At 41.4% G+C, this 15,945-nt stretch overlaps 1 protein-coding gene across 1 annotated transcript in view; it reads left to right on the forward strand.

Annotated features, from left to right (window-relative positions):
* The window catches only part of steep1 (STING1 ER exit protein 1), a 53,521-nt gene that overhangs the window by 12,006 nt on the left and 25,570 nt on the right, over window positions 1-15,945 (forward strand). Inside the window, exons 2-4 of the mRNA XM_043705059.2 lie at window positions 9,868-9,985; window positions 10,426-10,467; window positions 15,379-15,517. Coding sequence (XP_043560994.1) covers window positions 9,868-9,985; window positions 10,426-10,467; window positions 15,379-15,517 — 299 coding nt within the window. The remainder of the gene's footprint in view (window positions 1-9,867; window positions 9,986-10,425; window positions 10,468-15,378; window positions 15,518-15,945) is intronic.

Raw genomic sequence — 15,945 nt, forward strand, 5'->3', positions numbered from 1 at the left:
TCTGTGAGTCTAGGGTGTTTGACAGAAGGAGCTAACTACGAATTCCAACCCTTGGCAATCTAGGCTTAATAGCAACTATGCCAGGTGCTACAAGTGAAGGAGAAGTGATCTGCCAGTAACTCCTAGACATAGAGTGCAATGGATACCAGTGCTACTGGTAAATAGTGAGGAGGATAACTGTAAACTGCAGGAGGAAATCAAGGGACTGGTCAGCTGGGCAGAGCAATGGGAAATGTTCAACCTAAAAAGGTGTGAGGTAATGCACTTGGGGAGGCCTAACGAGGTAAGGGATTATACAATAAATGGTAAGAACCTGGAAAATTGTGAAGATCAGAGGGACCTCATTGTGAATATCCACAGATTCCTGAATGTAGCAGGGCAAGCAAATAAGGTGATTAAGAAAGCATGTGGAATACTTGCCTTTATTCACTGAGGCATTGAATATAAGAGCTAAGAGGCTATGCTGGAACTGTATAAATTGTTAAGCCATAAATGGAGTTCAGCACGTGTTTCTAGAAACACATTATAAATGTAATTGCTCTAGAGAGGATGCAAAAACGATTTACCAGCATGCTGCCTGGACTGGATGGTCTGAACTACAAAGAACGATTAACCAGGTTGGGATTGTTTTCCTTTGAGCGGCGAAGGATGAGAGGGAACCTCCTAGAGATATACAAGATTATGGCTCTATGATGAGAAGCTTGGGGGTGGTAGATAGAAGGCACTTTTTCTATTAGTGACAGACATTGCTTTAATGTAAGGCAGAAGACTAATGGAAGAGTTGAGAAGATTTTTTTTTCATTCAGATGGTGAAGTTACTATTTGAAAGGATGATTGAGTCAGAACCTCTTGTAACATTTTAAGCAAGGTCAGAAGTCACACGACACCAGGTTTTAGTCCACCAAGTTTATTTCAAATCACAAGCTTTCGGAGAGTTGCTCCTTCGTCAGGTTAGATGAGGAGAAGCACCCTGGCACAGAATTTATAATTGGAGAGAGCAAAAGGTCATACAAATGATGTGAATGGAATGTCAACAGGCTGAATAATAAATGTCTATAGGTGATCAAGAGTTGTTGTGGTTCTGTTCGCCGAGCTGGAAATTTTTGTTGCAAATGTTTCGTCCCCTGTCTAGGTGACATCCTCAGTGCTTGGGAGCCTCCTGTGAAGCGCTTCTGTGGTGTTTCCTCCGGCATTTATAGTGGCCTGTCCCTGCCGCTTCCGGTTGTCAGTTTCAGCTGTCCGCTGTAGTGGCCGGTATATTGGGTCCAGGTCGATGTGTTTGTTGATGGAGTTTGTGGATGAGTGCCATGCCTCTAGGAATTCCCTGGCTGTTCTTTGTTTGGCTTGCCCTATAATGGTAGAGTTGTCCCAGTTGAATTCATGTTGCTTGTCATCTGCGTGTGTGGCCAATATACCGGCCACTACAGCGGACAGCTGAAACTGACAACCGGAAGCGGCAGGGACAGGCCACTATAAATGCCGGAGGAAACACCACAGAAGCGCTTCACAGGAGGCTCCCAAGCACTGAGGATGTCACCTAGACAGGGGACGAAACGTTTGCAACAAAAATTTCCAGCTCGGCGAACAGAACCACAACAACGAGCACCCGAGCTACAAATCTTCACCCAAACTTTGATCAAGAGTGTCAGACAGTGTGAGTAAAGTGTCAACAGCAGAATCACAAGTGAAGGGATAATCTATAATCTGATTAATCGAGGCAGAGAGATAATTACAAAAAATTAAAAATAAGGTGGTGCTGGAGACTAACCAGATGATTAGAATAACATGCAGAGAGTCTAACTAAAGTAACAGCTATGGAATATTGCCATAGCCCAATAGTCATCAATTCTGTTAAGGCATGGAGAGCAATGAATCAGGGCGAGGATACCATTTGAAGGGGGTACCTACACATCCTACAACCCTACTAACCATCCCAACCGCCCTCTCAACTCCTACCAGCTAGGGTCACACCACATACACCGACCACCCGGTAGAGAAAAAAAAACCAAGAGCAAGGTTAGGACTGTAGACAAATAAAAATAAATACCTCGCCCATCCCTTAACATAACTTAGAAATTAGAAATAAATACTCTATCCATCCCGGGCATCATTTCACGCAACTTATTACCAGAAAAGGAGACTCCACCAAGTCCTTTTTAAAGAAAAGCAAATCCAAACAGCTCTGTCATCTACGCCTATTTGGCCGTTCGACTCAAGCCATCGTGGCCACAAAGTTTTTCGCTTTCTCTGAGTCGAATGAATATATGGATCCATTATAATTGATCTGAAGGACTGCTGGATATCTTAAAGAATACTGGATCCCAAGCTGTCTCAATCTCCTCTTGATGCCATCGTAGGACTTCTTTTTCCAGACCATTGTAGCCAAGAAATCTTGAAAAAACATGACCCTGGAGCCACCACTTGCCAATGCTTTCAGTTCCCTCCCCTGGGTTCTAGAGGCATCCACGACCCACGGCTTATCTTTATAATGATGGAACCTTACCAGGACAGGGCGTGATTTGCACCTGACTTTCGTGCTGCAATCTGGTGGGCTCCTTTTCAGTTGTTATCCTTCCCTTCTGAGCCTCCAAGCCAAGGAACTCTGGGCATCACGCCTAGAAGAACTCCACTGGCCGCTCACCTTCCATCCTCTCTGGTATGCCAACAACGTGCAAGTTCTCTCTTCTGCCCCTATTTTTGAGATCGTCTACCAGATGTAACAGACCTCGGACCTGTTTTTCCAGGGCTTCAATCCAGCTGTTGGAGGAGTCAGTCTCTGCCTCTGCCTCTACCCCTCCAGCCCAGCGCTCAAGTTCATTGGTCCTTCTTCCCAGGTCTTGCGGCATAGCAGCTACAGGAGCCAATTTTTCTTCAATTTTTTCCTGGATATGCCTCCCCAGGACCTCGCAGGATTTCACCAGGTCCTCAACCAGGGTTTGGTGAGTAAACAAACCCACTGCTTCAGAGGGTTGGACCGTGGCCCTGCCCCTGGGTGAGCTTCCTCATTTCTTTGGCATTCTCCAGCTGCAAGGACACAGGTAAGTAAAATTTTTCAGGTTTCCAGCTCCTTTGCTGTGTTGATACGCACAATCAAGTGTTTTGGATGGGTTCTGGCTCTCTGTCAGGTCAGTGTTGTAGCGTGGAGCCCAGCGAACATGATTCTCCCAGAACGTTGCCATCTTGGATCCCCCCCTTGAGTGAATTTTAAACAGTTTTGCACACCTGTTAATATTTCTGACCAACCCGGGAAATGCATGTTTTCACCGATCTGGATCCAGTGTTCTAACAAAAAGTATAACTAGGGTAGTCACCAGGTCTTTAAACTAGTGAGTCAGGAAGAAGGGAAAGGGAAAACAAAGTATGATGGTAAACAAAAAGTTAAGCAGCAAGTTAGCATGTGTGCAGGAGGGTTTAAGTTTAAGGCACACTATGAAAGAAGTAAAAAGGAAAGATAATTCGGGAGATATTATTAGAAATGTTGGAAATCATGAGGGTAAGAAAACTAGCATAAGGCCACTTTACCTGAATGCTCACGGCATTTGTAAAAAGGTTGATCAGTTAATGGCACAAATCGTCACGAATGAATTTGATTTAGTAGTCATTTAGGTACAGGATGGTCATAACTGGGAGTTAAATATCCAGGTGGTGCAGCTCTGATATTCAAGGATGACATTAGGGCAGTGCTGAGAGATTGTATAGGTTCTGTGGAGAATAAGGTTGAATCCATTTGGGTGGAAATTAGAAATTCTAAGAAGGCTGATAATAACATCACTTTGGGGCAGGCAATAAACAAAGAAATAAGTAATGCCTGTAAAAATGGTACGGCAATTATCATGGGGGATTTTAATCTACATGTTTGGGGTGGCATGGTGGCTCAGTGGTTAGCACTGCTGCATCACAGCGCCAGGGACCTGGGTTCAATTCCCGCCTCGGGCAACTGTCCATGTGGAGTTTGCACATTCTCCCCATGTCTGCGTGAGTTTGCTCCAGTTTCCTCGCACATTCCAAAGATGTGTAGGTCAGGTGAATTGGCTATGCTAAATTGCCTGTAGTGTTAGATATATTAGTCAGGTGTAAATGTAGGGGAATAGGTCTGGGTGGGTTGCTCTTCGGAGGGTCGGTGTGGACTTGTTGGGCCGAAAGGCCTGTTTTCCACACTGTAGGGAATCTAATCTAATCATGTCGGTTGGTCAAACCAGCTCGGTCAGGGTAGCCTTGAACAGGAGTTTGTTGAGTGTATCCCTGATAGTTTTTTCGAACAGTATGTAATGGAACAGACAAGGGAGCAAGCTATCCTAGATCTGGTCCTTTGTAATGAGACAGGAATAATTAATGATCTCACAGCACCAGGGTCCCGGGTTCGATTCCAGCCTCAGGTAGACTGTCTGTGTGGAGTTCTGCACATTCTCCCCATGTCTGCGGGTGCTCCAGTTTCCTCCCACAGTCCAAAGATGTGCCAGTCAGGTGGATTGGCCATGCCAAATTGCCCATAGTGCTAGGTGTATTAGTCAGAGGGAAATGGGTCTGGATGGGTTACTCTTCGGAAGGTCGGTGTGGACTGGTTGGGCCGAAGGGTCTGCTTCCACACTGTAGGGAATCTAATCTAATCCGTTAGGGATCCTCTTGAAAAGGGGAGAAAGTGAGGAGTGCAAATATTGGAGATCAGAGTCGAAGACTGTGGTGCTGGAAAAGCAGCCGGTCCGGCAGCATCCGAGAAGCAGGAGATTCGAGCATAAGCTCTTCATCAGGAATGAAGGGGTGGCCCAAGGGGGCTGAGAGATAAATGGGAGGGGGGACGGCCCTGAGGGGAAGATAGCTGAGAATGCGATAGGTGGATGAAGTTGGGGGTGAAGGTAATAGATCGGAGAGGAGGGTGGAGCGGATAGATAAACTCATCAACTCCCACAGATACCTGTACTACACCACCTCCCACCCTGCCTCATGTAAAAACAATACCCCTTATTCCCTATTCCTCTACCTCCATTGCATCTGCTCCCAGGAGGCCCAGTTCCAATGCAGAACACACCAGATGTCCACCTTCTTTAAAGATTGCAAATTCCCCTCAGATGTGGTCGATGATGCCCTCCAGTGCAACCCATCTACTTCCTGCACCTCTGCTCTCGAACCTACCCCTCCATCCCCAACAATGACAGAACCCCCACCCCCTGGTACTCACCATCCACCCCAACAACCTCTGGATACATTGCATTAGCCTCTGCCCTTTTCACAACCTGGAAAAAAAGATTCCGTCACCAGGGAAATATTTTCCTCTCCACCCCATCTGCGTTCTATAAGGAGCATTCCCTCCGCGACTCCCTTGTTAGGTCCAGGCCCCCCACCAACCCACCCTCCCTCCTGGCATCTTCTCCTGCCAACACAAGAATTGCAAAATCTGCGCCCACACCTCTCCCCTTACCTCCTTCCAAGGCCCCAAGAGATTTACCTGCACTTCCACACACATGATCTACAGTATTCGTTGCTCCCGATGTGGTCTCCTGTACACTGGGGAGACAGACAACCAACTTGCGAAATGCTTCAGAGAACATCTCCAGGACATGCGCATGAAACAACCCCACTGCCCTGTAATCCAACGCTTTAGATCCCCCTCCCACTCTGCCAAGGACATGCAGGTCCTGGGCCTCCTCCACTGACAAACCCTTAACCACCCTATGCCTGGAGGAAGAATGCCTCATCTTCCACCTTGGGACACTCCAACCACACGGGATCAATGTGGATTTCACCGGTTTCCTCATTTACCTCCCACCCCCCCCACCTTATCCCAGATCTAACCTTCCAACTTGGCACTGCCCTCTTCACCTGTCCATCTTCCTTCCCACCTATCCGCTCCACTCTCCTCTCTGATCTATCACCTTCACCCCCAACTTCATCTACCTCTTGTATTTTCAGCTCCATCCCCTTCAGTCCCACCCCACTCCCATTTATCTCTCAGCCCCCTTGGACTACCCCTTCATTCCTGACGAAAAGCTTACGCTCGAAACGTTGATTCCCCTACTCCCCAGATGCTGCCTGACTGGCTGTGCTTTTCCGCACCACACTCTTTGACTCATCCACTTGGAAAGAGCAATCACTATGAGTTGGAGAGTGTGAAAATAAAATTCAATGCCGATGTCCTTTGCTTAAACAAAGGAGACTGCAATTGAATGAGGGAGGACTTGGCTAAAGTAGACTGGAAACAAAGATTTTATGGTGGGACAGTTGACAAACAGTGAAGGACTTTCAAGGCAATTTTTCAAAGTGCTCATCAAAAATATATTCCAATGAAAAGGAAGGACTATAAGAAAAGGGATAATTTGCCATGGGTGTCTAACGAAATAAGGGAGGCAATCAAATTGAAAAAGAAGGCATACAAAGTAGTCAAGATCAGCACGAAACTAGAAGATTGGGAAAACTTTAACCCCTTACCCGGCAAAGACGAGTTAACTTTGTCTTTTTCAGAGTGCGACGAGTAAACTCTTCCAAAACACATAATTTCAAAAACAGCCACAGACGAGTTTTTACGTCAATTCTCGACATTTCTGGGCCCTTCTCAGCTAGAAACAAGTATACTCAGTGACTCATACGTCTGGTAGCTGTGTCTCTTCCGCCTCAGGCATTGCAAGAAGCGTTGATGCACCGCTTTTGGGCTCACACTGTCATTCGGTTTTTTCTGTTTTGTTTTACAAATTATGTCCAGATGTCGAGATCAGAAGATGACAATGAGTATGTACCTTCTATTAGAAGCTTGGATACATCAGATCAGAGTGCAAGCTCGTCTGATAAGTTATTTCCATAATCAGCATTAAAAATACTATAAAAAAGAAATAAAAAAACTCGTCTGAAAATGAAACGTTTTCTCCAAAAAAAGTCGCCAGGGAAGAGTTAAAGGTCAACAAAAAGCCACAAAAAGATCTATAAAGAAAAGTAAGATAGAACATGAGAAAAAACTAGCACAGAATATAAAGACAGATAGGAAAAAGTGTGGACTGCAGATGCTGGAGATCAGAGCTGAAAATGTGTTGGTGGAAAAGTGCAGCAGGTCCGGCAGCATCCAAGGAACAGGAGAATTGACGTTTCGGGCATAAGCCCTGAAGAAGGGCTTATGCCCGAAACGTCGATTCTCCTGTTCCTTGGATGCTGCCGGACCTGCTGCGCTTTTCCAGCAACACATTTTCGGCTATAAAGACAGATAGCAAAAGTTTCTATAAATATATAAAAAGAAAATGAGTGGCTAAAGTAAACATTCGTCCTTCAGAGGATGAGAAGGGGCATTTAGTAATGGGGTATGATGAAATAGCCAAGGCATTGAACAGGTATTTTGTGTCAGTCTTCACAGTGGAGTACACTAATAACATGTCAGAAATTGACAAAGAGACGAAGGTAGGTGAGGACCTGGAAACAATTGTTATTATGGAAGAGGTAGTGTTGGGCAAGCTAATGGAGCTAAGGATAGACAGGTCTCCTGACCCTGATGGAATGCATCCCAGGGTACTAAAAGAGATGGAGGGAGAAATAGCAAGTCCACAGGCGGTAATTTTCCAAAATTCGCTGGACTCTGGGGCAGTTCCAGCAGTTTGGAAAACAGCAAATGTGACACCACTATTTAAAAAGGGAGGGGGACAAAAGATGGGAATTATAGACCGGTTAGATTAACCTCTGTCGTGGGGAAGATGCTTAAGTCTATTACCAAGGATGAATAGCAAGGCATCTCGATAGAAATTGTTCCGTTAGGTAGACACAGCATGGTTTCACGAAGGGCAGGTCATGCTTAACTAATCTTTTGGAATTCTGTGAAGACATTACGAGCAAGGTGGACAATGGGGATCCAGTGGATGTGGTGTACCTAGATTTCCAAAAGGCCTTTGACAGGCTGCTGCATAAGATAAGGATGCATGACATTACAGATAATGTGTTAGCATGGATAGAGGATTGGTTGACTAACAGGAAACAAAAAGTGGGGATAAATGAGTGCTATTCTGGCTGGCAATCAGTGACTAGTGGTGTACCTCAGGGATTGGTGTTGGGACCACAATTATTCACAATTTATACAGATGATTTGGAGTTGGGGACCACATGTAGTGTGTCAAAGTTTGCAGATGACACTAAGATGAGTGGCAAAGCAAAGTATGCAGAGGACTGTGAAACTTTGCAGAGGAACATGGATACTTTGAGTAGGCAAAGGTCTGGCACATGGAATATGATAATAAATGTGAAGTCATCCATTTTGGTAGGAGTAACAGTAAAAAGGGTTGTTACTTGAATGGTAAAAAGTTGCATCATGCTGCTATGCAGAGGGACTTGGGTGTCCTTGTGCATGAAACACAGAGGGTTGGTCTGCATGTACAACAAATAATGAGGAAAGCAAATGGAAGTTTGTCCTTCATTGCTAAAGGGATGGAGTTTAATAGCAGGGAGGTTATGTTGCCGCTGTACAGTGGGCTGGTGAGGCCACACGTGGAGTATTGCATGCTGTTTTGGACGCCTTACTAGAGAAAGGATGTATTGGCACTGGAGGGAGATCAGAGGAGGTTCACCTGGTTGATTCCAGAATTGAAATGGTTGGTTTATGAGGAGAGACTGAGTAGACTGGGATTTTATTCATTGGAATGCGGAAGACTGAGGGGGGGAGGGGGGGAATCCTATAAAAACATGTAAAATTATGAAGGGAATTAAGTTGAAAGTAGAGAGGATGTTCTACTGGCAGGTGAAACTAGGACAAGAGGGCATAGCCTCAAGATTAGAGGGAGCAGATTTAGGACTGAATTGCGAAGCAACATCTTCACCCAAAGGATTGTATATCTATGGAATTCCTCGCCCAGGGAAGTAGTTGAAGCGACTTCAGTAAATATTTTTAAAGCTAAGGTAGTTTTTGTTTTGAACAATATAGGAATTAAGGGATATGAAGAGAGTGTGGGTAAGTGGCGCTGAGTTCACGAAAAGATCAGCCATGATCTCATTGAATGGCAGAACAGGCTCGAAGTCCCTGATGACCTACTCCTGCTCCTAGTTATGTTCTTATGATTTATCCTTTGAATTTCAGTTGTATTTTATTAAATTCTCCACCTTTTTATTATTTATCACCAGGGTGACATGCTTGTTTTGCTTGCTGTTAAAGTAGTTTTCAATGGACTCCATTGAAAGTAAGCTATTGGAATGATTGATAAATGAATATTTGGTATAGTTTTCAGAGGCTGTTTTTGTTTTTGCTTCCATTACCACTCCTTAAAATGTGATTGTTTGGTGTAGAACCCACCTGTGTGTCAGTGTGTCCTGGTTTTAAGATACCTCTCTCAAATCAGTCAATCTAGAGGGCCTCCTACCCTATTACAATTTGTTTCTAAATTGGTTATTGGTTGAATTGCAACTTGAAGGATCTTGCAATATGACTCATTTCACTTTGGGATTCAATGATATCGCAAAATTGAAGTAAAAAGTGATGTATCTTTTCTTACTAGGATTACAGGTAAATGTGCATTTTCACAAAAAGATCTGCTTCTTAATTTCCCCCCATTCTGTCATATTTACTCCCCCCTTATTATAAACACATTTTTACTTCAGTGACTGCAAACTTCTGATAACTCACCTTTGAGGTGATGCTTCATGTACAATTCAGATGAATAATGTTGGTAGGCTGTTTGATTGTGAATGAAGCAGGAATCGTACCTAATGTTTTATTTTCCTCCACTAATTTCCTAACCCAGGACCGCTAAGACACCCTTACCCTCTGCCCCTTTGCTGAAATCCATGAATGCTGTATAGGTTAGGATAAAATTTGAGAGTTTTCTGGTTTATGTGGCTCAGTCTCAGACTACTTAAGAAGTGATCAAGAAATGAAGTTTATATGTTTAACTTTTTTATTGCTTTAATTAGATTGTCATTTGGAGAAACTGCCCATGCGACCGCAAGACCGAGCACGTGTTATTGATGCATCCAAGCATGCTCATAAGTTCTGTAATATTGAGGAAGATGAGAGCATTTATCTTCGACGGTAAGTTGGCTGTGTCTTTTTGGGTAGTGGTAATGTTCTTTGGTAGTTGAAAATAAAAGTGTCTACACTTGAATCAACAGTGAACTGTTGCAGTATGACAGATTCCTGGGCAAAAGATTTTACTGTCTGCTGTGAAGTGGTATTGTCCTCAGAAAAACATCACTTTTTGATTTAATTATAAAAGAAATCATCTGTGATGCAGGCACTTGAGCAGCTAAGGTTATGAAGAGAGATTTGCAGAATCTTCTTCATATAAAGAAGTCTTAAGAGATAACTAACCAGCACATGGTTGTGGGTAATTGAATTGCAGAAGTAATTTCCATTTCATTCATTACTTTCTTGAAACAAGTCAGGGTCATGTTACAAGAATGTGCAAATGTGAATTCTGAATGAGTCTGATTTGGTTAAAACATTCATCGTTTTATTTTTCCTGTTTGTAGGCCACAAGGGATAGAAAAACAATTCAGGAAAAAATGTGGAAAGTAAGTACCTGTCATTTAGTTATAATTGAATCATTTTTGTCAGTCCAACAGTGGTGTTGCACATGGGGAGTTGAGATCAAGTGCACTCAGAAATAAAGTGGGATCAACAGTAGTGGCTGTCTGGTTTAAAGTGCTACACTCTTGGGGAATAGCACTGTCATGGTAGTGACAATTTTATAAGCTTAAGAAATGTTGAAGTTTCATGAAAGCAGCTTTAACAATGGAAGAAATAGTAAGACTCTGTGACAAGCAAATGAAATTTAAGGTAAGATGATACTGTTAATTTTTATATGTGTGAAAAATTAGCAGAAAATTACTTGTTCCAAGAATTGAAAGAAACAATGCTTTTATTTTCTAATGGAAGATGTCAAATAAAATGGTTCCCTTTTAAACTGTGAGAACGCTAGTAGCCATGACTGTTGAGGTCATGCAATCTGGAGGAGGCTGATGAATATAGAATTGAATTATCAGCAAACAGTGGGTTTGAGAAAGTGTTTTGTTTATCTTTTTCACAGTTCTCAATATGTTTCATTTATAGTGACTTTGACAACCATTCTATGTGGTCAAAAATGTTTTATTTCGAGAGAAATGTAAGATATAGCTGGATACTAATGAGAAGTTATGGATATAAATTAAGAGAAATAGGGAGCACTTTCCAAAGCATGTGGTGGAATAGGGGGTTGAAGGGAGAGAAAGAGGAATATTGTACAAATACTGAATTCTGTAAAATGTTCGTGGTAGCACCCTTTATCAAAAGGCTTTGCATTCAAGCCGCATTGCAAAAACAAGGGCATTTCATCTAGTTGAGTGCAGCACTTAGGTATTGCTTTGTGGAAGGAGCCATTTTTGGATGAGAAGTAAAATAGACATATTCTCCTCCTTGCATGGGTGGATGTAAACTTGGATCTTTCGGATGTACATTTATCCCTTGGCTGCAGTTACTTTTATCAAAGTCAAAGTTGTTTAGCTTTTCTTGTTGTTTGTGGAACCTTGGCACTTGCAAAATGCTGGCACATCTGACGACATGAAATTGATTGTGAAGCATTTTGAGATGTCCAAAACATGTGAAATTCACTATTTAGTTGCACGTTCTTTTCTTTCATGAAGAAACTAGATAGTTAAGACTTTAGTTTTAGTTGGAAGGATTTGATTGGAGTTTATATGGAAGTATCACTGTTTGTATTCAGGCATTTCATGTTTCTGTGCAGTGGCTATTCTTCATGGAATAAATTATAGATTGCTGAGAATAAATTGACTTCCAACCTAAATGTCATTACCGTTACCCACTGAGCAATTAGATGAAATATTGCACTATCTTTAACTATTTTTTAAAAATAAAATGAGTCAAGATTTCTGTCCAGTTGTACAGGGTTTTTTTGTGTCAGTTTTTCTTAAGTTGATGAAACTTGTGCAAAGGATCTCAAAATTTTAGGTGCAGCTTAAGTGTGATCTTACGTGCCAGGTGAGAAAGCGTTCTATAAGAAACCAGCCCTGTGACCAAAGCCCTATATTGGATTAAATACCATTTGAATTTCCACTAATAGCCACAGCTTGCAGGCCTCCAAGGAAGACCTAAATGCTGAGCTTTCTTTTTAAATGCATGGACACTGAAAAAAAAACTTTTTTAAAAGCTTTTTAATATGATTTTACTTGAATCTATATAGAAACTAGCAGCTGGTTTTATTTAATTACCTTTCAGTTATTTAAAATCAGGTTACTTGTGGTGGCCTAGACAGTTTGATCAAATTGCTTTTTTCTTGTGATAAACCTATTTTAACTGCTTGATATAAATGACTCCAGGTTTCTTTAAAAATCAGTCAGAAACATTGCCCAACTGCAATGGAACCGTAGCAGTCTGTGTGTTTAGTGATATGCAAATGAATTTGAGGAGAAAAATGTAAGGAAGACTAAAATCCAGTGCAACTTACGTCAGGACAGTCAGTTACACCCAAGGCCGAAACTCTGCAGCACAGCCTGTTAATTTTTAAGTGGAAAGTTAGAATTTCACCATTTTCAAGTGTTGAATAAGAATGAACTAGACTTGACAACTGGAAGTTTTGACCGAGGTGCATATATGAAGAGGCAAAATAGGCGAAGGAGGGCATATTTAGAGTGCATGATGAAAACAAAAACAGGGTAATAATAACAATGAAATAACTCCTAGTGCTGAAAGGGTGGAGGCTTGATGGATGAAAAGAATGGCCTTTTAGGTAAAAGGCTTTCTCTTCTATTTTATCTGGGGTTGTGCATAAGCTAGAATATTATCCTGAGAATTAAGAACAGCATTCAACTCCTAGACTGCTTTGAATTTTGGAAAGTTTGAAGTTATATTTTATGGTTCATAATGTCATAGAGGCATGGAAACCGACCCTTCGGGCCAACCAGTCCGTGCCAATCATGATCCCAAACTAAACTAATCCCACTTGCCTGTTCCTGGCCCATATCCCTCCAAACCTTTCCTATTCATGTATCCATCCAAATGTCTTTTAAACATTGTAATTGCACCCACAACCACCATTCCCTCAGGAAGTTTATTCCACGTGAAAACCATCCGCTATGTAAAAGAAATTTGCCTCTTCCGTCTATTATAAATGTCTCTCCTCTCTCACCTTAAAAGTGTACCCCTTAGTCTTGAAATTCTCCATTTTGGGTAAATGACAACTACCATTAACTCTATCTATACCTCTCATTATTTTATAAACTTCTATAAGGTCACCTTGCAACTGCCTACGTTCGAGTGAAAAAAGTCCCAGCCTATCCAGCCTTTCTTTTATAACTCAAATCTTCCATACCTTGCAACATCTCTTCTGAACCCTCTCCAACTTGATAATATCCTTCCTGTATCATGGGTGAACAGAACTGAGCACTATTCCAGAAGAGGCCTCCCCAATGTTATTTGTAACCTCAACATAACATCCCAACTGCTATACTCCAAGGGCTTAGCAATGAAGGCAAGCATGCCAAATGCCTTTTTAACCATTATATCTACATGTGACGCAAACTTTAAAGAATTATGTACCTGCATCCCTGGGTCCCTCTGTACTAAAACACCACCCATTAATTGCATAAGCCCTACCCTTGTTTGTTGTACCAAAATGCAATAGCTTGAACTTCTCCAGATTGACGTCCATCTGCCATTTTTCAGCCCATTGACCCATTTGATCAAAATCCTTCTGTAATCTTAGAAACCTTCTCCACTGTCTACTAGTCCATCAATTTTGGTGTCATTCGCAAACTTACTAACCATGTCCTCTATCTTCTCATCCAAATCACTTATATAAATTACAAACAAAGAAGACACAGAACCAATCCCTGTGGAATACCGCTGGTCACAGGCCTCCAGTCCGAAAAACAACCCTCCACCATTACACTCTCTCTCCTGTCATTAAACCGATTATGTATCCAATTGGCAAGCTCACCCTGAATCTCATGTGACCTAACTTTACTAATTAGTCTACCATGTGGAACCTTGTCAAAGGCTTTACTAAAATCCAAATAAACAACATCTGTCATCATCAACCTTTTTGGTAACCTCCTCAAAAAACTCAATCAAGTTTGCGAGGCACTATTTTCCTCACACAAAACTATGCTGATTATCCCTAATCAGTTTTTGCATATCTAAATGGCCATAACTCCTATCTTTTATAATCATCTCCAACAATTTACCCACAACCAAAGTCAGACTCACAGGTCTGTAGTTCCCTGCTTTCTCCTTACAATCTTTCTTAAACAAAGGTAAACATTAGCCACCCTCAAGTCATTAGGCACAACCACCTGATGAAGGAGCAATGCTCCAAAAGCTAGTGCTTGCAAATAAACCTGTTACACTATAACCTGGTGTTGTGGGATTGTTAAATTTCTGGATGGGGTCTTGTAATTTCCTCCCTTCCTTCCCACAGCATTCTGGGATACATTAGATCAGGTTGTGGAGATTTATCCACCATTATATCCTGAGACCTCTAGAACTTACTCTTCTGTAATTTAAACTGTTTTTAAAACATGAAAGTTTATTGAATTATTAATAAAAGTTACAATGAATTTGTTCATCAGATTATAAGATTTCAAAGGCAGTTGAAATGGTCCCCTTTGCAAGGTTAAAAGGGTAATGCAGGAAGCAAGCTCATTTTAAGCTCTTGCATTTCAAGAATCAAGTCAAATGAGTAGTAGAATTAAAACAATGTGACTACATAAAGTCTTTTCAACATTGTGAAGCTTCGAAAAAGTTTAATATCACAGCAGGCAAAAATAATCCCAAAAGTGCCTGTGGTATAATACATTCCTTAATGTTTAGGAACTAAAAAGGAATTTATCTTCAATGTCAAGAGTTATTTAGCCCACCTCATTTGTAAAATACATCTGTTGTGTTTGATTTATTTCATTCCTTGTATAGAAGGAGGAAACATTTGAAGAGATGATTACCAAAATAAACAGTTAAATTGGAATTTCTTGATTTTGTTTAATGGAAGTCTTGACGCTAAATTGTTAACAGCAAAGGAACGTTTGGCCCATAACAAACCTCTATTAAATCATTTCAGTTTTTGACAGTGTTGACCTGCCCTTTTATTTTAAACTGTATTTTCATGTTTATAGCACTTTGTTTTTGCTATGTGTGCTTCAGTTGTTTAATTTACATGAAACGACACCATGTTCCTTTCATAACCAGCTGAAAAATTCTGAAAGAAGCAGCAGAATTTTGAGAATAAACTGTAAGGAGGTGATTATAAACTTTTAATTTTCTTTTGATTATTTAAGATTTTAATTATCTTTTAGCTGTTGATTTAAAAGATGTACTGTCTTTTCTAAGTATTTGGTTTATTTGTGAAATTTCACACACTTAAGGCTTCTAGATATTTGTTTATCTCTTAGTTGTTAAAAAACCTGGAAAAGTGTAATGACTGTGCAACTTTGCAGATGTGGACTGCTCCTCTTTTATCAGCATCAACAGAAGAATACTCCCGTTACATTTATTGTAGATGGTGCTTTGGTGAAGTTTGGACAAGGATTTGGCACCACGAGTATATACAGCCAAAAGCAGGAACCACCAAAGAAGGTAATCCTTTAAAAATAAGGGAGAAATTTTGAATATTTTTTTTTTTTTGCAATTTTCTGTCAACTGTTTAGATAATTAAAGGGTCACCTAACATCAACATTTATTTTCAGTAGAAAGCTGAGATGTGGATAATAGACGAATAAAGGAAAGAAATATCCCAAAATAGTTGAATGTTATTCTAGCAAAGATACTAAAGATTAGATTAGATTCCCTATAGCGTGGAAACCGGCCCTTTGGCCCAACAAGTCCACACCGACTCTCTGAAGAGTAACTCTCCCAGTCCCATTTCCCTCTGACTAATGCACCTAACACTATGGGCAATTTAACATGGCCAAATCACCTAATCTGCACATCTTTGGATTGTGGGAGGAAACCGGAGCACCCGGAGGAAATCCACGTAGACAAGGGGAGAATGTGCAAACTCCACA

Source organism: Chiloscyllium plagiosum, unplaced genomic scaffold (genome assembly GCF_037043375.1).
Source record: "Chiloscyllium plagiosum isolate Xiang-an unplaced genomic scaffold, Cpla_swu_hap1 HiC_scaffold_11, whole genome shotgun sequence".
Taxonomy (NCBI): domain Eukaryota; kingdom Metazoa; phylum Chordata; class Chondrichthyes; order Orectolobiformes; family Hemiscylliidae; genus Chiloscyllium; species Chiloscyllium plagiosum.